General features: G+C 47.7%; 2 protein-coding genes across 12 annotated transcripts in view; one reads left to right on the top strand and one right to left on the bottom strand.

Annotated features, from left to right (window-relative positions):
• UBAP1 (ubiquitin associated protein 1) overlaps positions 1-15652 on the top strand; it is a 62622-nt gene extending 46970 nt beyond the window's left edge. For 3 of the 4 annotated variants that reach the window (XM_064579651.1, XM_064579655.1, XM_064579653.1), the window contains 4 exons: positions 3048-3983; positions 12651-12833; positions 13502-13603; positions 14199-15303. In XM_064579651.1, the coding sequence (XP_064435721.1) occupies positions 3048-3983; positions 12651-12833; positions 13502-13603; positions 14199-14339 (1362 nt within the window). In that variant the 3' untranslated portion in view covers positions 14340-15303. Of the gene's footprint in view, positions 1-3047; positions 3984-12650; positions 12834-13501; positions 13604-14198; positions 15304-15431 lie in introns of those variants that run through there. The other variant, XM_064579654.1, reaches the window with a different exon arrangement.
• Positions 14657-22031, bottom strand: part of KIF24 (kinesin family member 24) — an 82855-nt gene continuing 75480 nt past the window's right edge. For 5 of the 8 annotated variants that reach the window (XM_064579645.1, XM_064579648.1, XM_064579644.1 and 2 more), the window contains 3 exons: positions 19218-21452; positions 17956-18049; positions 14657-17157 (listed from right to left, as the gene is read on the bottom strand). In XM_064579645.1, the coding sequence (XP_064435715.1) occupies positions 17017-17157; positions 17956-18049; positions 19218-21452 (2470 nt within the window). In that variant the 3' untranslated portion in view covers positions 14657-17016. Of the gene's footprint in view, positions 17158-17955; positions 18050-18774; positions 21453-22031 lie in introns of those variants that run through there. The other 3 variants (XR_010407792.1, XM_064579647.1, XM_064579649.1) reach the window with 3 other exon arrangements.

Here is a 22031-nt window from a genome sequence, read left to right on the forward strand (position 1 = left end):
CCCTGCCTGGTGACTTTTTTATTGGCAGTAAGAAATGTCAGTAACCACCTCTCTGTGTGCAGGATACTACTGTTAAAATAATTTTAATTAAAAAACACCATCTTATTTTAATAGTTGTTATATTATTCACTGTTTCATAGATTCATCCAGAAAACTTGTTTTGAATCCCAAATTGTTGCTGTTTTAGGCTTTGCTGGGAATTTTCTATTTGATCATCATAAAGCATTAATAAGTGCATGGTACTGTCCTCACTGTATTCATAGTACCCACTAATAACAAAAGAGGAGATTTGAGCTCCATTACTGTGTGGAATAGTTGAAATATTTTTGTTCTCTAATTGCACATAGTACCTTTAACCTTTGACTGGGTCTCCATGGGGGATTTGGGTGTGGTATTGGTGCTGGTCTCCTTTCTGTTCACAGAAGAGTCAGACCTAGAGCCCTGGACAGATAGATACCTTGACACTTCCTGTGACTTTGTCATATTTGCCCTTGCATGACAGTACAAACGTCATTTTTCAGCTAAAAATTCATCAAAGTGAGCCAGTAAAACACATAAATAATCCTTGCAGGGGCCTAGCTTTTATTGAATACGGTTGGTGGTGGCCACAGTAGTGGGAGGTGGCCCTTAGTGTCATTGTTTAGAGCAGAATCTGGTATCCATGAGCTGGACTTGCCATGTAATAGCGGTGTAATCTTGTACAGGTTTCTTAAACCCTCCAGGTCTCCATATCCTCATCTGTAAAATGGGGATAATTAGCTTTTAAGGTTGTTAGAAGGATTAAATAAAATAATGCTTTTGTAATATTTACTCTGGTTCCTGGTACTCCGTAAATATTAGATGCTGTTATTATTTATTTTTACACTCAAACCACACTCTTATTTTTTCACTCTAATATTTCTGTCTTTTTTTTCTGTGTTCCAAGTATTTTATATTACTTTCATAATTAAAAAACAAAAGTCAATAAAGGTTTTACAAAAAAGGGAAGAAATTTCCAGTTCTTGAGAGTAAAACGTCAGGGACCTATGTTTTTAGGCGGTGGGAAGTTGGTTACAGCCTGTTTTTGGTGGAAGAAGCCAGATGCAAAATTGGATGTCCTCCATGGTTAGAAGGAGCAGTCTGTTCAGTGCTGTTTTTTTCACTACCATTAGTGGTAGAAAGGAAGTGCCATGATCGCCCAGGTGCCTTTCTGGGGCCCATCAGCTGGCTTAGCGGTAAAAATGAACAACTTCTTTTTTAAAGTTTTGTTTTGTTTTTTAATTTTTATTTATTTTTTATTTTTTTAATAGATTTTATTTATTTATTTGAGAGTGAGAATGAGAGAGAGAGAGAGAGAGAGAGCATGAGAGGGGGAAGGTCAGAGGGAGAAGCAGACTCCCTGCCGAGCAGGGAGCCTGATGTGGGACTCGATCCCGGGACTCCAGGATCATGACCTGAGCCGAAGGCAGTCACTTAACCAACTGAGCCACCCAGGCGCCCCTGTTTTGTTTTTTTAAATAAGTAGGCTCCATGCTTATCGTGGGGCTTGAACTCACAACCCTGAGATGAAGAGTGGCATGCTCCACCGAGCCAGCCAGGCACCTCGGGGGGATAAGTAAACTTCCTTTTTTTGTTTTAAGATTTTATTTATTTGTCAAAGAGAGAGAGAGAGAGAGTACAAGCAGGGGGAGCAGCAGGCAGAGGGAGAAGCAGGCTTCCTGCCAAGCAAGGAGCCCGATGCGGGGCTTCCCAGAACCCTGGGATCATGACCTGAGCCGAAGGCAGACGCTCAATGACTGCGCCACCCAGGCACCCCAGATAAATAAATTTCTTGATGTGTGCATTTCTAGGCTTCTCTTGCGTTGTTTGAAGCTGAAAGGCTTGGGGATGACCAGAGTTTCTTGTACTCTAAAACTCTTGTCTGGGCATGTAGGCCTCTTTCCTGTCCATCCCCCTCTCTTTTGTCTCTTCAGCCTTGAATGTACACATAGATACTGTTTAGTTTTGAGGCTTTAGGGTGAACACCAATAGTTTTCTCTGAGGTGGATTTTGTTTTTTGTAATAGGTGTATTTTTTTTCCAAGTGTGCAAATTAAATTTTTGTAAACTGAGACATACTTGAAGGTACTGTTAAGGAACTAACCATGAAGTGAATCCTTACGCAATTTGCACTGTAAAATCCTAATTTGAATATGTCTTGATATCTTAATAAGCAGTTTTCCTGTATTTAGAGTACAGTCTGTTCATTATAATTTAATAGGTAGTGGTTTAATAACATAGAATCTGTAGTCGTACTGCCTGGGTTCCATCCAGGCTCTAACACTTACCAGCTCTGTGACCTTGGGCATGGCTCTTGTAAACTGAGGGTAATAGTACTTAACTTTAAAGGGTTGTTGAAAAGATGCAGAGAGTTAATACATAAAAAGTGCGTAGAATCTTGCCTGGTACCTCGTAAGTGCTTCTTAAATGTTAGGGGCTATTGTTATTATTGAGCACAGGCTCTATCTAGGGCATTGTGCTAGATAATAGAGACCCTGAGAGGATCTAAAGCCCAGTAGCTGTCTGCAAGAGGCTTGTGATACTGTTGGGAGAAGTGTTTAGAAAAAAATTAAAGGTTAAGTCTGTCTGTGGTCACTTGTGCTTGCCATCACCTGATAGAGACAGATGCTATGAAAGAGTTCAGAGGAAGAACAAGGCCATCAGCAAAGCTTCACAGGTGGCCACCGAGCTCTGCCTAGCCACCAAAGAATTCTAGGAAGGGAAATGGCCTGAGGGGAGAGAAGCAGAGGAAGTAGTTGGCAAGATACCTTTGGCCGGTAATGTAGAATTAGAGGTGGTGGGAGCTCTTTCTAGATCATTTTTGGAGTAATCTGGGAGCATAGTTTGATTAAACCATATAAGGAGCTTAGGAAGCCTTAGTCTTCCTGACTGGGGATCATCTCATACACCTTAAATGCTGCCTTGCCAGGTTCTGTTGTGCTGGTGTGAGGAAGAATTTGCTGGAGGAATTGAGTTGGAGAGGGTCAGCCACCTGGGTTCACACGTCCTTTCTCTGCTGTATCTTTGCAGTATGACTTCTCCTTGGAAAAGAAAACTATTGAATGGGCTGAAGATATTAAGAAAATCCAAGAAGCCCAGCGGGAAGCAGAGCGCAAGGCTGAGGAAATAGAAGCTAAAGTGAATTCTAAGAGTGGCCCAGAGGGTGACAGCAAAATGAGCTTCTCCAAGACTCACAGTACAGCCACAATGCCACCTCCGATTAATCCCATCCTTGCCAGCTTACAGCACAACAGCATCCTCACCCCGACTCGGGTCAGCAGCATTGCCATGAAACAGAAAGTTCTCAGCCCACCCCACACAAAGGCAGATTTCAATCCTGCTGACTTTGAGTGTGAAGAAGACCCATTTGATAATCTGGAGTTAAAAACTATTGATGAGAAGGAAGAGCTGAGAAACATTCTGGTAGGAACCACTGGACCCATTATGGCTCAGTTATTAGATAATAACTTGCCCAGAGGCGGCTCTGGGTCTGTGTTACAGGATGAGGAGGTCCTGGCATCCCTGGAGCGGGCGACCTTGGATATCAAGCCTCTTCACAAACCCAATGGCTTTATAACCTTACCCCAGTTGGGCAACTGTGAAAAGATGTCGCTGTCTTCTAAAGTGTCCCTCCCCCCCATTCCTGCAGTAAGCAATATCAAATCCTTGTCCTTCCCCAAACTTGACTCTGATGACAGCAATCAGAAGACAGCCAAGCTGGTGAGCACTTTCCATAGCACATCCTGCCTCCGTAATGGCACCTTCCGGAATTCTCTAAAGCCTTCCACCCAAAGCAGTGCCAGTGAGCTCAATGGGCATCATACTCTTGGGCTTTCAGCTTTGAACTTGGACAGTGGCACAGAGGTGCCAGCCCTGACTCCCTCAGATCTGATCTCCCAGATGCCTTCCCTCTCTGTCTTGTCTGTGTGCACAGAAGAATCGTCACCTCCAAATACAGGTCCCACGGTAAGCCTTTTAAATCCCCCTGAATTAGAGCTCTAAAGATTTCTAAATTCTGCCTAGCAGTTGCTGCCTCACCTTCTTCTTTTCAGGCTTTAGGGCAAGATGGGGCATGGCTATATTGACTTTGCTTGTGTGTGTTCTGGTTATTTTTCTGAGGACAAAGGATTGTTAGCTTTGCCCCTGGCCTGGTTATGTTCGCTTGTTTCTACCTGCATCTTTTTGGTCTTTCCTTCAAAAAGATAATGTATATCATGTGTGAATGTTTTTCTGCCTAATCACTTTGTTCTTTTCTCTGCTGCCTTTTTTTTTTTTTAAGGCTTGCTTTCTTTGTAACTTTTTACTTAACTTTTTCCTACTTTATTCATTTTTTGAAGGTTGCTTGGTAGTCCTCATTATATCATCTTCCTGCTTTCCTCTCTCCATCTCATTGTGCCCTGAAGGTTGGTTCTTGTGTGTACCATGATTTACCCGTGTTTCTTCAGACCATGTGGTGCCTTAGTAGCTGGGAGATAAATTTGTATCAGAAGTCTGAGCAAAAAGTAGAAATTTGTCACTTTTAAACCTACAGATTTTATTTTATTTTATTTTAAGATTTTATTTATTTATTTGACAGAGAGCACGAGTAGGCAGAGAGGCAGGCAGAGGGAGAGGGAGAAGCAGGCTCTCCGCTGAGCAGGGAGCCCGATGCGGGACTTGATCCCAGGACCCCAGGATCATGATCTGAGCTGAAGGCACTTAACCAACTGAGCCACCCAGGCGCCCCTAAACCTACAGATTTTAATCCTGCAGTTTCTTTTTTTGTTCACTACTAAGAATTGTGCAGTTTTCTACAAAGGGAGGGAGAAGGGGAGGTTGGAATTCGAATTAGTGTTGAAAGATGGATTGGTAACAGAAGTTGCAACTTGTTATTACCCTGAAAAAAAAATCTGATTTTGTTGCACAAAAAAGTTGCAGGCGCAGCTAGGTTCCTTTATTTGTCATAAAGTGTAGGCTTAGTTCTTTTTTTTTTTTTTTTAAGATTTTATTTATTTATTTGACAGAGAGAGACACAGCAAGAGAGGAACACAAGCAGGGGGAGTGGGAGAGGGAGAAGCAGGCTTCCCGCGGAGCAGGGAGCCCAATGTGGGGCTTGATCCTAGGACCCTGGGACCACAACCTGAGCCGAAGGCAGATGCTTAACAAGACTGAGCCACCCAGGCGCCCCAAGTGTAGGCTTAATTCTTGATGTGGTTTCAGCAGCACAGAATAATACATTACTGCATTCTAGAATAGAAATCATAGAAGTCTAAGAACTTTTTGCTATACCAGTTCACAGATATTTATTTAAAGATTTTCATTTATTTGATAGAGAAAGAGAGCACAGAGAGAGGGATAGGGACAAGTAGACTCCCTGCTGAGCGTGTAGCCCGACGAGGGGCTTGATCCAAGGACCCTGAGATCATGACCTGAGCCAACTGAGCTACCCAGGTGCCCCCTGTTCACAAATTTTTTAAATGAAGCATATTAAGAGACTCTTTAGAGCCAGAGAGGAGCCTGATTGTATTGGTGGGGTATCTGTTAGAGACTATAATAAGCCAGCAGAAAGATGAGCCTTGGCCTGCTTTAAAGTAAGTGCAAAGTCCCAGCAACAGCCTTCTTGGTAAATGATTGTCTCTCTGTGTGAGTGCTTCCACTGTCATAGAGCTCACTGCTGTTTATAAACTTCTGTGGACCTTGGCCCAGATAAACTTGATAGTGCACTCTGGTGTTACCTCCTAGGAATGGGCTTCATCCTCCTACCTCCTGGTCAGTAGGATACTCTTCATGACTCATTATATGCTTTAGAGAAATTAAAAGCACTCTGGGGAAGATAAGGGATCCTCAGCCTCAAATCCCCCTTTAAAGTTACAGTAACCATTTAGAGACCAAAGCTGATGAACTAATGGCGGAGGTCGTTCTCAAACCAGAACACCTGTCACTCTGACCCACCTGATTGTGGAGTTTCTTTTGGGCCCATCCATTTCAGGGTGGGAGGGGAGTCTGCTTCTTGCTCGCCTAGGGACTTTCTGCCTTCAAGGGGCAGATAAGCCAAGCTGAAGTTCTGGTGTTTTTCTAAGGAAGTCATGGCCCTTACCCCCAAGAAGCAAAGCCTGGTTTCCATCCTGTTCCTCTATCTTAGTGAGTCTTTGAGGCCCACAGTGAGAACCTTTCCCAGTGAACAAAGCACTTCTCCTCAGGATAGTTAGTGACTTGAGGATATGAGGAGTGGAGTGGTGGTCAACTCAGCTGTATACACCCTTTACGTAGGAGCTCTGAGGGAAATGTTCCTGGAGTTTGGTTCTTGTTGGCTGTTTTAGAAAGCCCAGTGTTTGGGTCTCACTTTTCAGATTCTGATTTCATGTTTTACTGTATATAAACTAATCTTAGAAGTTGAGAAGTCCATAGGATCATCTTGAGAAGAATCTTGTAATGTGCCCTTCTGAGACCAGCATAGCCTTAGCCGGTCTTTTCCCACTGCATGTCAGCCTTTTATGGGCTTTGCTCTGCTCATTGGTTAGGCTCATTCTGCTATTGGGTTCTTTTTCTGCAGATATGGATATATTCCTTACTCTTCCACAGTTGCTTCAGCAAAATATTTCTGCTCCTCCCTTACACTTTTGAGTAGTGAATTTACTAATTTTGGCCAATAAGCATTACAGTAGTGCCAAGTTGCTTTGAAAGTATATTTAAAATAATTTTTGACATATAGACTCTCAGCTTTTAGGTGTTAAGATCTGTTTATCTATTCTTCTGTTGCCATTGCTTTAATACTTACAAGTCCTCTATCTCTAGATTTTTAAAATGAATATATTTTTATCAAAGTAATACAAGCACATTTGAATCAAGTCACATTTATTTTTTAAAAAAATATTTATTAGAGACAGCATGAGAAGGGGGAGGAGTGGGGGGTGGAGAGTGGGAGGGGAAAGAATCTCGAGAAGACTCATCACTGAGTGCAGAGCCTGGACCCCAACATAGGGCTCGATCTCCTGATCCTGAGATCATGACCTGAGTTGAAACTGAGTCAGATGCTTAACCAACTGAGCCACCCAGGCTCATTTATTTATTTTTGAAAATTTATTTATTTAATCTCCACACCTAGTGTGGGGCTTGAACTCATGACCCCAAGATCAAGAGTTGCATGCTCTTCTGACTAAGCCAGCCAGGTGACCAATCAAGTCACATTTAAAAGGATTATATTGAAAAACAGTGGCTCCCTGCCACTCCTGTTCCTAACTCCAGTTTTGCTTCCTGTAGTCAGGCACTTTTAACTCTTTAAGCTATCTCTGCTGGGATTTATCTCTGTGTTTCTAAAAGTGCTTGTATTGCTTTTTCTAAATTTATCAATTTTAGATGGTTTTATACTTCTGTTATAGTTGAGGATTTAGCTCTTATTAGCCCCTCCACTTCCTTCCCATAGCCTCCATCATAATTATATCACAAATTATATGTATCTTACATATATATCATATATATAAATGATATATATGACCACCGTTACTGTTCACATTATGATTGGGTAAACATTTATCGCCAAGTTTGAATACTATGTTGTGATTACTTTCTTTTTTGCACCTTTTTCTCATAAACTACTCCATTTAAAAGATTTGCAGTCTTCCTTCCCTTTTTTTTTTTTTTTTAAGATTTTTAAAAGGTTTTTAAGTAATCTCTGCACCCACAACCAGAGATTCAAGAGTTGCACACTCTACCAACTGAGCCAGCCTGGCACCCCTGCATAGTTTCTTTGTACTTGTTGCCAATTTTATCCAGATGCTCCAGGAGAGCCATCAAAGACCTAATAATTTTCCCAAACACATCCAAACATACTGGTTAACCTGTCAGTTTTGAGTCCTTGAATATCCAAAAATGTCTTAATTTTACCCTTATGTGTGAATAATAGTTTGGATGGATTTAGATTTCTTAGTTGAAGGTCATTTTCCTTTAAGAATTTTTTTGGGGGGGGCACCTGGGTGGCTCAGTCGTTAAGCGTCTGCCTTCGGCTCAGGTCATGATCCCAGGGTCCTGGGATCGAGCCCCACATGGGGCTCCCTGCTTGGCGGGAAGCCTGCTTCTCCCTCTCCCACTCCCCCTGCTTGTGTTCCCTCTCTCGCTGTGTCTCTCTCTGTCAAATAAATAAACAAATCTTTTTTTTTTAAAGATTTTATTTCTTCGGACCTGAGCCGAAGGCAGACGCTTAACGACTGAGCCACCCAGGCGCCCCTAAAATAACATTGTTTTTGAGGCATGGTTGCATTATCTTCTGTGAACTTGCTGAAGACATTGTATATATTTAGATACAGGTTTGTTTCTTTTTGGGGTTTTCTTGTTTATTTTGAGAGAGAGAAAGCACGAGCAGTGGGGAGAGGCAGAGGGAGAAGCAGGCTCCCCGCCGAGCAGGGAGCCCAACACGGGGCCTGATCCCAGGAGCCCGATCCCAGGAGCCGAGCCCGAGATCATGACCTGAGCTGAAGGCAGACTCCCAACCGACTGAGCCACCCAGGCACCCCTGTTTGTTTGTTTTAAGCTTCCTTTTCCCTCATAGACTGTTTCTTCCAGGTTGTTACTTGTTTTTGGTAAGAGTGATTCATGTTAAAGACTTTACCTCAAGTCTGGTCGTTTGGTTATCTGCTCAGTAGTTTTTTGGGTTTTTTTTCAATTGAGGTATATCATGTATACACAATAAAGTGTATGTATCTTTAAGTGTACAGCTTAATGAATTTTTACCATAGACTCATGTATTCACTTCCCAGAACAAGAGAGAACAGTTTTAGTGCTCCAAAAGGCACCCATGTACCACTTCCAAGTCCATACACTCACTCCCTATTAAACACCAATTAGGGGCACCTGGCTGGCTCAGGTAGGGCATGCAGCTCTTGATCTCAGGGTCATCAGTTCAAGGCCCACACTGGACGCACAGCTTATTACTTTAAAAAAAAAGCTTATAACCACTAGTTATTCTAATGACTTATATCACCATAATTGAGTTTTGCCTGTTTTTCAACTTCATATAAGTGAAATTGTTCCATTTTTTCTTCTCTTTTTGTTATACATTTTTTTTTTTAAGATTTTTTATTTATTTATTTGACAGAGAGAGACACAGCTAGAGAGGAACACAAGCAGGGGGAGTGGGAGAGGGAGAAGCAGGCTTCCCGCTGAGCAGGGAGCCTGATGCGGGGCTCGATCCCAGGACCCTGGGATCATGTCCTGAGCCAAAGGCAGACGCTTAATGACTGAGCCACCCAGGCGCCCCAATAAACAAATCTTTAAAAAAAGATTTTAGAGAAGCAGGCTTCCTGCCGAGCAGGGAGCCCGATGTGGGACTTGATCCCAGGACCCCGGGACCACGACCCAAGCCGAAGGCAGACGCTTAACAGCCGAGCCACCCAGGCGCCCTCCTTTAAGAACTTTAAGGTTTAAGGACACTGTTTTTTAAAAACTTTTTTTTTTAGCTTTTTTTTTTTTTTTAAAGATTTTATTTATTTATTTGACAGAGAGAGACACAGCGAGAGAGGGAACACAAGCAGGGGGAGTGGGAGAGGGAGAAGCAGGCTTCCCGCCAGGCAGGGAGCCCGATGTTGGGTTCGATTCTGGGACCCTGGGATCGTGACCGAAGGCGAAGGCAGATGCTTAATGACTGAGCCACCCAGGCACCCTTAAAGAGAATTTTTTTAATTTTAATTTTTTTTAAGTAATCTCTAAACCCAAGGTGGTACTTGAACTCTTGACCCCAAGATTAAGAGTCACATGCTCTCCTAAGCCAGCCAGGTGCCCCCTCTTTGTCTTTGTCTTACTTTCTGGATATATCCTTGACTATCGTATAACTTTTTTTTTTTTTTTTAAATCTCACAGCCTTTTAAATAAAATTTTACTTTATCATATCTTAAATTTCCAAGTGCTTTGTCTATTCCCTCTTTTGGTTTGGTGTCTCAGGCTTTGTAGTCACATTATTTTTTTTTTAAGATTTATTTATTCATTTGAGAGAGCGAGAATGAGAGAGAGTACATGAGAGGGGGGAGGGTTAGAGGGAGAAGCAGGCTCCTTGCTGAGCAGGGAGCCCAATGCGGGACTCGATCCCGGGACTCCAGGATCATGACCTGAGCCGAAGGCAGTTGCTTAACCGACTGAGCCACCCAGGTGCCCCTTTGTAGTCACATTTAAGAGTGAGGCACTTAAAAAAAATTAACAGTGTGGGGGGGGAAATGTATGTGTTGGAGGGTGCTTGCCAATCATTAAGCTTCACTGAGGGTTGAAGGTTACTAGGCTTTGGGGAACTCTGCAAAATGTTAACACATGAACGTTTTGGGGGCTTATAGTTGCACCTGGGAATTCTGCTTGAGGGTTAAGGAAGGTTGGGGAAGACTGGTGTGTAGACTTTTACTTAAATCCCCCTTTTGTTTCTTAAACTGTCATACTGTGCCTCATGTCCTTATTTTTAGTCCCTAGAGAGGGAACCGTCTGCCTCCTGAAGAGGGTCAGGTGGGGAAGGTTTTGCCCGAGGGTTTTATTGTTCTGATCACTTGCTTTGTGCCCTTGCTTTATCCCAACAGTGCCTGGTGCTTCCAAATGCTGAACCCCTCTCAGGAATTTTGAGGAGCTGGTGAACTGACTCCCCTTTCTCCCACTTACAACTTCATTGCTTCTGCTTAGTTACCGTGGCTCCATTAGTATTCTGTATTCTAAAATGTCATTGAAATATGTTGTCCACTGCTATTCCCTCTTCCTTTGACCTTAAATATATATATATATATATACTTAAAAATCTTTTATTTATTTATTTGACAGAGACAGAGACAGCGAGAACAGGAACACAAGCAGGGGGAGTGGGAGAGGGAGAAGCAGGCCTCCCACTGAGCAGGGAGCCCGATGTGGGACTCGATCCCAGGACCCTGGGATCATGACCTGAGCCGAAGGCAGTCACTTAACCAGCTGAGCCACCCAGGCGCCCGACCTTAAATGTATTTTTAAAAGATTTTATTTGAGAGAGAGAGAGAGCATGAGCAGGCTGGGAGGGGTAGAGGGATCTCCACTGAGCAGGGAGCCCAACATGGGGCTTAATCCCAGGACCCTGGGATCATGACCTGAGCCAAAGGCAGACGCTTAACCAAGTGAAGCACCCAGGAGCCCCTCTTTGACCTTAAATATTAATACAGTTTTGTTTTATTATCATTTTAGTGGGCTTTGGGGAGGGAGAATCAGGGTAACTTCTGTTAAATGAAATTCCCCCTTTGAAATCCTAATAGACCCCCGTTTATTCTGCAGCTGATGAGTAGAGCCCTGTAAATGCCAAGCCTAAAGCCAGGGCCTGGGAATTCAGAAATACATGTGATACGGTAACTAACCTCTGGGAGCTCACATTAACATACTGTGATGTGTCAGCAATATGAACAAACTCTGTTTGGCTGTTTGTATTCTCAAGCCCAGGTAGACCCTGTCCTTGAGATTATCTTGGGACCTGCAAAAGTGGCCAGACTGGTGTGATCCAGTCTCTGTCCCCTGTTGTGACTCCCTAGAAGTTAATGACAGCCCTGTGACTGGGCTGCCAGGGGTGCTGGGGGTGAGATGGGTAAGAGGAAACAATGGGCTTTAAGGCCTGTAGTCTTGATTTTTCCTAGCTGACTTTGAGGAAAGTATATGGTTATAGCTATGTAATTTTGACTGTCTTTCTAAGACCAGGGGTTCCGTGCTTCCTAACCCCCTCCCCCCAGAGGAAGTAATATTCTGTTGAAATACTTGTCCTGGTTCTCAGGAGCTGGGCCAAACTGTAAAACAGCTGTGACCGTGTGCCGCCTTGGTTCGGTCCTTTGGCCTGAGGGTGAGCTGCCTTCAGGCCTTGGGTCTGAGTCATTATCAGAAGTGGTGGGAGGAGTTTATCATGGGACTCTGCCCACCAATCAGACGGAGGTTAATAGAGTCCTGATGGCAGGGAGCAGGCTACCTGCAGGCCAGTAGAGGCAGGGCCCTGGAGTCACATACCTGTCCTTAAAGGCCCAGCCTGGTGTGGCTGGCTAATAGTCCTTCAGTCTTGGCTCTGTGGGCAGGCAGCTGTGGAGGGAACTGAGCCTTGTGGCTCATGGTGTGGGGCAGAGGTGGAGTGCCCTTGAAGCTCTGAGACCCTGAGCTGGCCATGCAGGGGAACAGCACTCGCTGTCTCTGCCCAGCCCAGGGACGGAAGCAAGAACAGAGACATTGTCGGGAGAGAGCCCGAGTTAGGGGTGTCTGAGGTGAATGATCCTTTTAGGACTCTGACATACAACAGCCTTTGAAAGGGGTAATGGAGCACTGGAGAGAAATCATGGCAGCCATCTTGCCATCAGTCCCATGGGCAGCCTCAGAACTTCTCTAATTCAAGCCCAAGGGATTTGAACACAGAAGGGCATGTGGCTCTTGTATTTCCTCATTCTCTAAGCTGGGATGAGGGCAGCGGACAGCCACAATTGAAGGTGTCTTCCCAGCTTTCCCTCGCTTGGTGCTCCCTTACCCTTCTTCAGGATGTCTGGCCAGCAGCCTGGCTCGTTCTTGCAGGCAGACTGTTTGGGAGTTTGGTTAGTGTCAGAAATGGCAAGCCCCTGGACTGGGCTGCTTCAGTGACATGTCTTCTGGGGCCTCAGTCGTCTTTCTTCCTGCCTGATCCTCTTGTTTCTCCACCACCAGGTGACACCTCCGAACTTCTCAATGTCACAAGTGCCCAACACTTCCAGCTGTCCCCAGGCCTATTCTGAACTGCAGACACTGTCCCCCAGTGAGCGGCAGTGTGTGGAGACAGTGGTCAACATGGGCTACTCATATGAGTGTGTCCTGAGAGCCATGAAGAGGAAAGGAGAGAATATTGAACAGGTGAGTGAGTGGTTGGCTAGGGGGTGGGGGGAGCCAGCCTGGAGAGAGGTCCTAGACCAGTGTCCTGCTTGTATCCTAGAGCCCCATCCCACTCATAGGCCCAGCGTCCTTTCTTGTGAGTTCGCGGGACTCAGGGTGTTTTGTTGGGGAAACAGCAGCCTTAGCAGCAGTGCTTCTACTTAGGGGGCTGCTCTGGGACCCAGGCTGGAGGAAAGCCCTGGGAGTATTAGAGCCGTTGGGACTGTTCTCTGCCCCTCCTCAGAGGGCACACTAGGCTTGAGATACGGTCAGATGCCTCCTTCCAGAAATGTTTATCCTGTCATAGCTGCCCTGGGGTGTTCCAAAATAGGGTACTGGAGTCTTAAACCTTGGGATCATTTTCTGACTTGGGCTGTTTGTTAGAATATCCTGCCCAGGCTGTGGAGATGACATGGAGATGTGAGTCAGTTGTGACAGGAACGCCTTTGAAAAATTACTCATGTTTATAAGGGTGTGCCTACCTGTTCAGCAAATAGTCACTGAGGTCCTGCTATGTTGGATGCAGTTCATGATACAAAATCAAGTCCTAGCTTGGTGGGGAGCAGATACCACACTTGCTGGCTTGTGTAAGACTCTTGGGAAGCACCGACAAGAGTGGTAATAGGTACTCACCTTTTTCTTTTCTTAAGATTCTCGACTATCTCTTTGCACATGGACAGCTCTGTGAGAAGGGATTCGACCCTCTTTTAGTGGAAGAGGCTCTGGAAATGCACCAGTGTTCAGAGGAAAAGGTAGGACCCTTCTGTTTCACGGAAACCCTCTGGAAAGGAGGGACAAAGTAGCGTCCTCTGGCCCAGAACCCCCTTTCCCTACCAGTGACTACAGGCAGAGGTAGTCAGAATGCATTTTCTCTCAAGTGTCCAGATAGGCATTTGGCTAGTTTGGGTTGTTAGGTTTGACAAAGCATTGGGTTGAAGACTATATAGAGTCCCAGGGAAGGGAAAGGGAAATGACCTGGGCAAAAAGCTAGACTTCTGGATGATTGGGGAGATTGCTAGTCACTTTGCCTAGCCTGCTCCCTGGAGAGCAGCTGTTTCTGGGTTCAGTATCCTACCTTGGTGTGCGTGTGGATTTTGGTTAGTGGGACCCATGAGTCAGCAGGATTTGGAACTGGGCATAGTTCCTGAAGGATGATGGGTTGTAGCATCAACTGGTCTGCCCTGGCTTCCTCCACAGCCACCCTCTGCTTGCTAGGGGACCTGAGGGACTCTCAAGGCTCTGGCAAAAGATGCAGACTTCCCCAAGCAGCCCCCTACATGCACATTCCTCCACTCTGCTATGTGGCCAGACCCCTCTCTTCAATCTTCATTCTCTTCTGTCCCTTAGATGATGGAGTTTCTTCAGTTAATGAGCAAATTTAAGGAAATGGGCTTTGAACTGAAAGACATTAAGGAGGTTCTGCTACTTCACAACAATGACCAGGACAATGCTCTGGAAGACCTCATGGCTCGGGCAGGAGCCAGCTGAGACCAGGCACTGCCTAGACCCTGCCGTGGAACCGCCCCTGCAGGAGGCCCTGAGGAGCCCATGTGTGGGGAAGGAGAAGGGGCACACTTCCTGATTTTCTTTTGGGGGTGGAAGGTCAGGTGTGGAGACTGTGCTTGCCAGTCTCTGAGCTGGGGAGAAAGTAGGAAAGATTCGGGCATGTGAATGCCTCCAGCACTGCCCTGGCTCCTTCAATATTAAATGTATTTGTATTTTGAGAAGTGTCCTTCCCACCTTGGCCCTCCTGGGGTCTGTATGTCCTCAGCCGAAACCTGGCCCAGTTGCCAAAAGGAGTCAGGGAGAAGGGGTGGGAGGGCCAGACTCAGTGCTGCTTTAGGGCTAGATGCTTCCCTCCCCTGCACTGGTGGACTGAACTCTAATCCAAGTTGAGTGCAATTGAAAAGGTTCTTCCAGGGTTTTTTTTTTTTTCCTCCTCCTTTTAACAAAGTCTCTTAGTGTTACACTGGTTCTGCAATGTCTCTGAGGTGCAAAGAATGCCCTTTCCCCATGGGGTGCTGAGTTGGCCTCGTCTGCCAGGCAGTTCTCATGCTTCCCTGCCCCAGCCTGTTTCGTTTGGCTTGGTTTGGACCACAGTCCTCTGCTACCCAGGATTTTAGAGCCTCCTGCTCAAGGAAACAGTCATCAGTTTAAGAAATCATTGGCCCCTTCCCAGCATACTGAGTGGGGGAGAAACAGGCTGCAATAGAGTAGCCCAGCACTAACTCCACCTCGGTTCTCCTTGGAGAACAGCCTCTCCCTCCAGCCCCCTGCTCTAGGATGTCACAATGAGTTAACACCTAGTCATAGAAATCAGTCTCTTTCCTTTGTTTTATATTCTGTTGTACATCATTAAAGATCTAAATACAAAGGATATACAGTCTTGATGAATCTAATTTGCTAACTATTTTGATTCTTCAGAAAACTACTAATAAAAGTCTAAAAGGTATGTCCTGCTGTGATAATTTCTTTATTGCCAAGTGCTATTTTACTGAGGGGTTGGGGTGGGTGGGGAAGGGATTCCTGCTTGGATTTGCTGGGGATGAAACCGGCACTAACCATTTTCTGTCTTTTTAGTACTCTCTTCCCGCTATAGGCCTGTGGGACCCAGGAGCTGGCCCCGCAGTCGGCCCTGGCTTTATAAACCTGACCTAGCTCAGTCTCTGGAACCAAGGACATGCCTTCCTGCGAGACTGACTGTGGAGGTGAGACAGTCTGGGCTTTTGGGGCAATCACTCAGAAATGAGGAAGTACCTTTTCCTGTGGATTCAGACTGCTTCACCAGCTCTCAGCGGTGCTGCTGTAGCTGAGAGAACTAGATTCCTCCCTGAAGTTTCTTGTCCTTATACTTAATGCCATCCCACAGTCCCTCTAGTGCTCTTGGCTGGCAGTGGGTCTCATTCTTTTAGTGATCATGTGAGGAGATGGCAGAGCCTTTGGGCCACGAAGCTGGGAAGAGGCCGCCCTCTAGTGCTCAGTTCAGGCAAAGGGTGGCAGGGCTGTAGTCTCAGAAAGCCAGTCAGCCCTTCCGCTACCCTTTTATTTTTTTTATTTATTTTTTAAAAAGATTTTATTTATTTGACAGAGAAAGACACAGCAAGAGAGGGAACACAAATGGGGGGTGGGAGAGGGAGAAGCAGACTCCCTGCCGAGCAACTCGATCCCGGGACTCCAGGATCATGACCTGAGCCGGAGGCAGTCGCTTAACCAACTGAGCCACCCAGGCGCCTTCCGCTACCCTTTTAATTAAGCCCTCCTTTTGAAACCTTAAAAAGGTATCCTTTTCCCTGTAAGAAACTGAAGTTTCCACACATTACAATGGGCATCAGAGCCAAGGCTGTGACACCTGCGTCTTGTTTGACCCAGGGTGGCCCTAGGAAGTGGCAGACCACTTTGTATTTGTCTGGAGCTTCTTTCTCATGAAAAGATACACAGCAGGCAGAACTCACGTGAAGGGGTGTGTGTATAAAAATTCTGCCTCAGAGTCTCCGACTGTTGACTAGGGCTCTCAGTGCCAAGATACAACCGAACACAGGCCCTTGAGAGGGAGTGGACAGCCAGGGTGATGCTGGATAAAGGTAGGGTGAGGAGATCCTCCACTTCAACTTTGCCACGAGTGGGCATGGCAGGTGAGGAGTCAGGAGCCTGGAACTGCTCCAGGGGCAGGAGTGCTATTGAAAGAGTAATGCAGTGATGTGGGCACAGAATTCAGCTAACAAAGCCCCTGAGTTCAGCATGTTTTCTTCCCCAGCTTGTGATCTCTCACCTCTAGGTTACCACTGGCCCACCCCATCCTCTGGTCCTCAAACTCAGAAACATCCACAAGGTTATTAGACCCAAATGTGTTTTCACAGACAAGGGGTCGGTAAGACAAATTCTCTTCTAGCCCCCCAGAAAAGGGAGGGGTATATTAAGTTTTTTAGGCTGCTCTGTCCTTCCCTACAGATGCTCCTGTGCTTGGAACTGAGGGACAGAGGCTTGGCCCTGAGAGAGGAGCTGGGGCCTAGTCAAGGCCATGTGTGGCTGGGGAGAGGCCAGCATGGGCAGGACCGGGGAGTGGGTTCTAGGATTTGTAAGGAGGGCCTGGCAGAGGCCCCTTCAGCCCCCGGGAATTCAGCACAGGCTCCTGAACTGCTCCCATCACCTCATACTGGATCTTGTTCTAAGACACCACTGTCCTCTCAGGGGCTGTGGTCGGCCTGTGGCAGGCCAGGTACAGCTGAAGCTGGCTCCTCAGACTCTGGATGCACTTGGATTTCAGAGCCAGGATTTCATCCAACTGGGTCACAGTATCTTCAAAATCCTGAGAAAGGAAACAAAGGACAAATGGAACTTTCGGTTTTGCTGGCCTTCTGTCAGGATCTGCTTTTCTAGTCCCTTTTCTTGCAGGAAGTTTTCAGAACCTAGGCCCTTCCTTCTGGAAAGTCTGCAGGATAGTCACTGTGGCACAGGGTGAGGCTCATTTCTCTGCATTTGAGAAACTTTTTAAGATTTTATTTTTAATCTCTAAACCCAACGTGGGACTTGAACCCACAATGCCAAGATCAAGCTTCGCACACTTCACCGACTGACTGAGCCAGGCACCCCTGCACTTGAGAAACTTCTATGTAGAGAGGTATTCTGCAGGGCAGAGGGGTTTGTAAAAGTACCTCTGGTTGGGGGGGTGCCTGGGTGGCTCAGTTGGTGAAGTGTCCGACTCTTGATCTTGGCCTAGGTCTTGATCTCAGGGTCCTGTGTTCAAGCCCCGTGTTGGGCTCCACATTGGGCGTGGAGCCTACTTAAAAAAACAAAGTGCCTCTGGTTGGCATATGGCAGGTCACTTACCATCACAGGGAGGGCCTCCAGCAAGCCAATAAGGCAGAACGGCAAAGGATAGAGGCTGGAAACATTTCAGCCTGGAAATGGGGAGTGCAGCACCATCTCCCACCTGTCCTTGCCCCTCCTCGAGCTGTGTTAGGAATGGCAAGAGGAGGCCCAAGTCCTCTTAGAGTAGGACAGCAGACCCTTACCTAACACATAACCACAGCAAACAAGGATGGCCAGCAAACTACCTGCAGGCTAATTCCCAACAGACCCTGAGTGTCCAGCCAAGGCCACTTACATTAAGAGCCAGCTGGCTCATCAGGGTCTCCTCCTTGAAGCCCAGTTCTGCCATTTTATCCAGCTGTTCCTGGTGTGCTCGGATGACCACCTGCCTGGGAACACCAGAGGGGACACTGTGATCCTTTGGGCCTCCCATCTCTCCCGGGCAGCTTTCTGGGGCTGAGCCTCATTTCTAGGCCAGGAACGGCCCCTTCCCAGAATGGTCAAAGCTTTGACCAGGGCCAGCCTACCACCCCTCCTCTCCTGTCACTTGTTCTTCTCAGGACTTGTCTAGGGACTAAAGTAGACCAAGAAGATACTGGGAAAGAGGGGCTTCTCCGTCTGTCCCTGCCTCCCCAGCTACACTGAGGGACGGGGATGAGTGCTGCTTCTCCCTTGCAGGAGCTTCCCACAGCTTCCCTGCCAAAAGGCTCAAGGCTGTGACCACTGCAGCGGGCACACTTGGCACAAGGTGGAGCCTGCTGCCTCACCTGCCATCATTTTTACTTCCTAGGGGGAGTCCAGGGACCAAAGCAGGGTGTTTGAGCTAGAAACTGGAGGATCTGCCTTTTGTCGGACGCTGCCGATGGGTAGAGACCATGGAGACAGCAAGATCATCTCCTGGGACAGGCAGGCTCCTCACCTGCATGTCCTTCTCTTTGTCCATGGCCCTGGCCTGAGCCCCTGGGGGCAGCCCGCACACAGCTGGCCTAGACATCAGGAGCCCTAGCAAAGGGCTGTAGCCCCTATTCCCATACACCACCCTCTCCCCGGCCCCTAATGCTGAGGGGCCGTGCTGGATCTCTCTGCCTCCTTTCTTTCTCTATGCTTTCTGTCGCCTTTCTGCTGCACCATCCACAGCATCCTTTGGGGAAGGCAGCACAAATCACCAGTCCCTCTGGTTTTGATCTTTACCATCTTGGAAGTTGCCCAGCCTACCTTGGTTCTGAGGGCACAAGGCTGTAGCTGTTGTATCCCTGGGCAGTACTTCCAGGAACACAGACCCAACAGAATGAAGAGGATTCTGATTTTACCACAGGTCACAGGCTTGCTGAAGGGGACAGATCCTCCCCTTTTACTCAAGTCCCAGCTTTCCCAGACTCAGGGTTCACCCACCCTGGCAGGCCTGCTCCCTTGAAAAGCGGGACCAAGCCTCTCTAGTTGTAGTATAGCTCTGACACTGAATCAACGATAGCCATTCCCAGGACAGACAGATGTTAAGCTGGGGTGGACGGAGGGGTGCCAAAGGGACTCAAGTCTTGGGGAGAGTGTCCAACTTACTGTGCAGGCCCCAGGGTGAGCTGATGCAGTGTCCCTGCAGTCTTTGGAGAGCAGCCAGGGACCAGGGGAGAGCCTGGTCTTGCTAAGCACCTTGGGATTGGCCTGTATTTGAGCCACATGATGTCCCTGTGGTAGCCAGGCAACTTGATGGGGTCTCTCGGCAAACTTAGCTCCTGCCAACCAAGTCCTGTCGGATATTTTCTTTCCTGGGCCCAGGGCTGGTCAGCCATATCACTACTTTTTGTTCTTGGGGTGATTAGAGGTGCAGGGTGGGGTCCTCCAGTATGTACGGTGGGGAAGGGCTTTCCTGGGAAACCCTGGGAGCTGCTCAGCTCTGCTGCCTCAGCATCGGCTTCATACTGCTGGCTACTCACATGTTCCTGGGAGGAGAGTGCAGGCTCTGTGCTCTGGCAGACCTCCCCTAGGTCAGCCTCATCGATGGGCAGCTTGTCAGGTGGGTGCTGACGGATGGGTGATGGGGACAGAACTGGAAGATCACCACTCGGCTTATTGTCAGGGGGAGATGATGAGAGCCACAAGTGCCCAGCTGCCAAAGACACTGGCAGGAGTGCCTTCTGATCACCAGCTGACACTGTGTGGCCCACAGATGGGCCCCCTGCTGCCATTAGACTGTGAGCAAGCCCATCCTGGGCCAGCCGCTCCAGGGGAAGAGGGCCCTCATCATCTGCATTCTCCAGAAGGGACATGGTGAGGGGAGCCATCAGTCCAGAAGCATATTCAGAGCATGTGCCTGATTCCCCTCTACAGTCTTCTTGGTAAGGGTAACTGTTTTTCATTGTTCTGGTCGCCAGAGTTGGGCTGTCTTGGCCAATTTCTCTCAGAGGTGTGCTGACTGTCTCTCTCGGGTCTGGAGATCCTGGAACTGCCCCATGGGATAGTGAGAAAATGAAACCATCTTCCTCCGGGGGGAGTGAACTACCCTCTGCCTGCCCAAGAACCTCACTTTTGAAAGCATTCTGTCTGAGTTCCAAGGCTGGGCCACCACCTATTTTCTGGCCATATACAAAGTCTACCTGGGAGCAGTAAGGCTTCTCTGCCGGGTTGTCTCTGGGAGAAAGCCCCGAGGAGGTAGAATCCTCCTCTCTGCTCCAGTCCAAAGGCACCTTATCTGGGCCGTGGCCATGACTGAGTGCTTCTCCTCTGTAGTTTGTGGGGTCCCTGGAGTACATCCAGTTTCCAATTAGACCCTTCTCGTCACCATCTGTCCTGGGGTTAAAAAGCAGACTCTGCTGCCTTTCAGCCACCTGTTCCTCAGGGCTTTGCTCCCTCTGATGAAGGAAGAATGAGCCTTCGCTGTTCTCTAGGGTGTTCCTCTGCTTTGTGGTCCTCTGACTGGAGACATGTGAAAAAGAATCTTCACTGAAATCGCTGTCATCAAGGTCCTCAGCTTGGGCTCCATCCTGGCTCTCGGAATGAGAGAAGAGGGGAGGGGTCTCATTCTGGAGCTGCCCCTCCAGGGGCCTGAACTGGCGTAAGAACCTTTCCAGTGGTTGGTACTTGAACTTCTGCTGGAGGAGAGGTGGCTGCTGGAACTGCTGGTGATAGAAGCGCAAGTGTTCCTCCCTCTCCTCCTGATGTGGAGGGATGTCTGTCCACGTTTCCGAGGCGAGCCTGGCCGGTGTGCTCCCCTCGCTGCGCTGACCGTGTTCTGCTAAGTGGCGGCGGCCGCCAGAGGAGAGCTCAGCCCGTGACGCCAGCCGCGGCTGCACGGGCCGCACAGGCTGCCCTGTCTTGGACTCGGAGGGCAGCTTCCCACGCGCTGGGGCTTCTCCGGGGCCGGCCGCCTTGCTTCCCCACCTGCGGGCACTTTTGTTGCCCATTTGATTTTTCTCAGAGCACAAGGACGCAGACTCTTCCGCCCTTTTTTTGGCTAACTGTCCAGACCGCGTGGCTCCTTTGACAGGGCTGGTCTGAACGACCCACTCTTGGGGAAGACTCCCTCTGGATCCATGCCTTTTACCGGGAACTTTAGGTACAGGTGCAAAAGGGACGTTGGGTGGGTGGCTGGCCAGAGGATGGGCCTTCCCTCTCATGGAGCCGGGAGCTGCCGTGAATGACTGCTGAAGCCCCAGCTTGACCTTTTTGGGAGAACACTTGTCCCCCGGCAGGGCCACAGGGGAGCCCTGAATTCGTTTTGGAGAAGAGTTTCCAGAGGTCTGATTTCGACTTGTAGCTGAAGCACAACATTTAACGCCTTTCTTTAGTTCTTTGACCCTGTAAATTACCATTTTATGTTAAATGTGTATTCTTGCATTGCTCCTTAATTCCTTTTCTATATTTTTCAAAAACCAAAGAAAAGTATTACAAAAGAGATGGGTGCAGTGCCTGTGATGTCCGTCCCTCACTGAGGCCTGGAGCCACCCCCCGCAGTCCCTGGGGCCTGCCTCCAGCTTGCTGAGGCCCGTCAGGCCAGATTGGCCAGGAGCTGCCCTGTGTCTTCCGTGCGCCCCGTCTCCCTGCTTCCTTTGCCTCTCGTTTCCTTGGCCTGCTGCTCGGCCAGCAGCTTGGTGCCGTTTTGTGCACCCCTTCACCCTCTTTCTGAAAAAGCTGTTCTCAGGAAAGACCTGATAAACTCATTCACTCTCAGGTGTGACTAATAAGACCTTAAGAATGGGAAAAAAAAAAAAAAGATGGGTGCAGTCTGAGGATATAAACATAAACTAAACATTCTATGATCAGAAGTTTTGGGGGGCGCGTGGGTGGCTCAGTTGGTTAAGCGACTGCCTTCGGCTCAGGTCATGATCCTGGAGTCCCGGGATCGAGTCCCGCATCGGGCTCCCTGCTCGGTGGGAG

This window comes from Mirounga angustirostris, unplaced genomic scaffold (assembly GCF_029215605.1).
Source record: "Mirounga angustirostris isolate CCGP_5_RB_7025 unplaced genomic scaffold, mMirAng1.0.hap1 SCAF_15, whole genome shotgun sequence".
NCBI classification, from domain to species: domain Eukaryota; kingdom Metazoa; phylum Chordata; class Mammalia; order Carnivora; family Phocidae; genus Mirounga; species Mirounga angustirostris.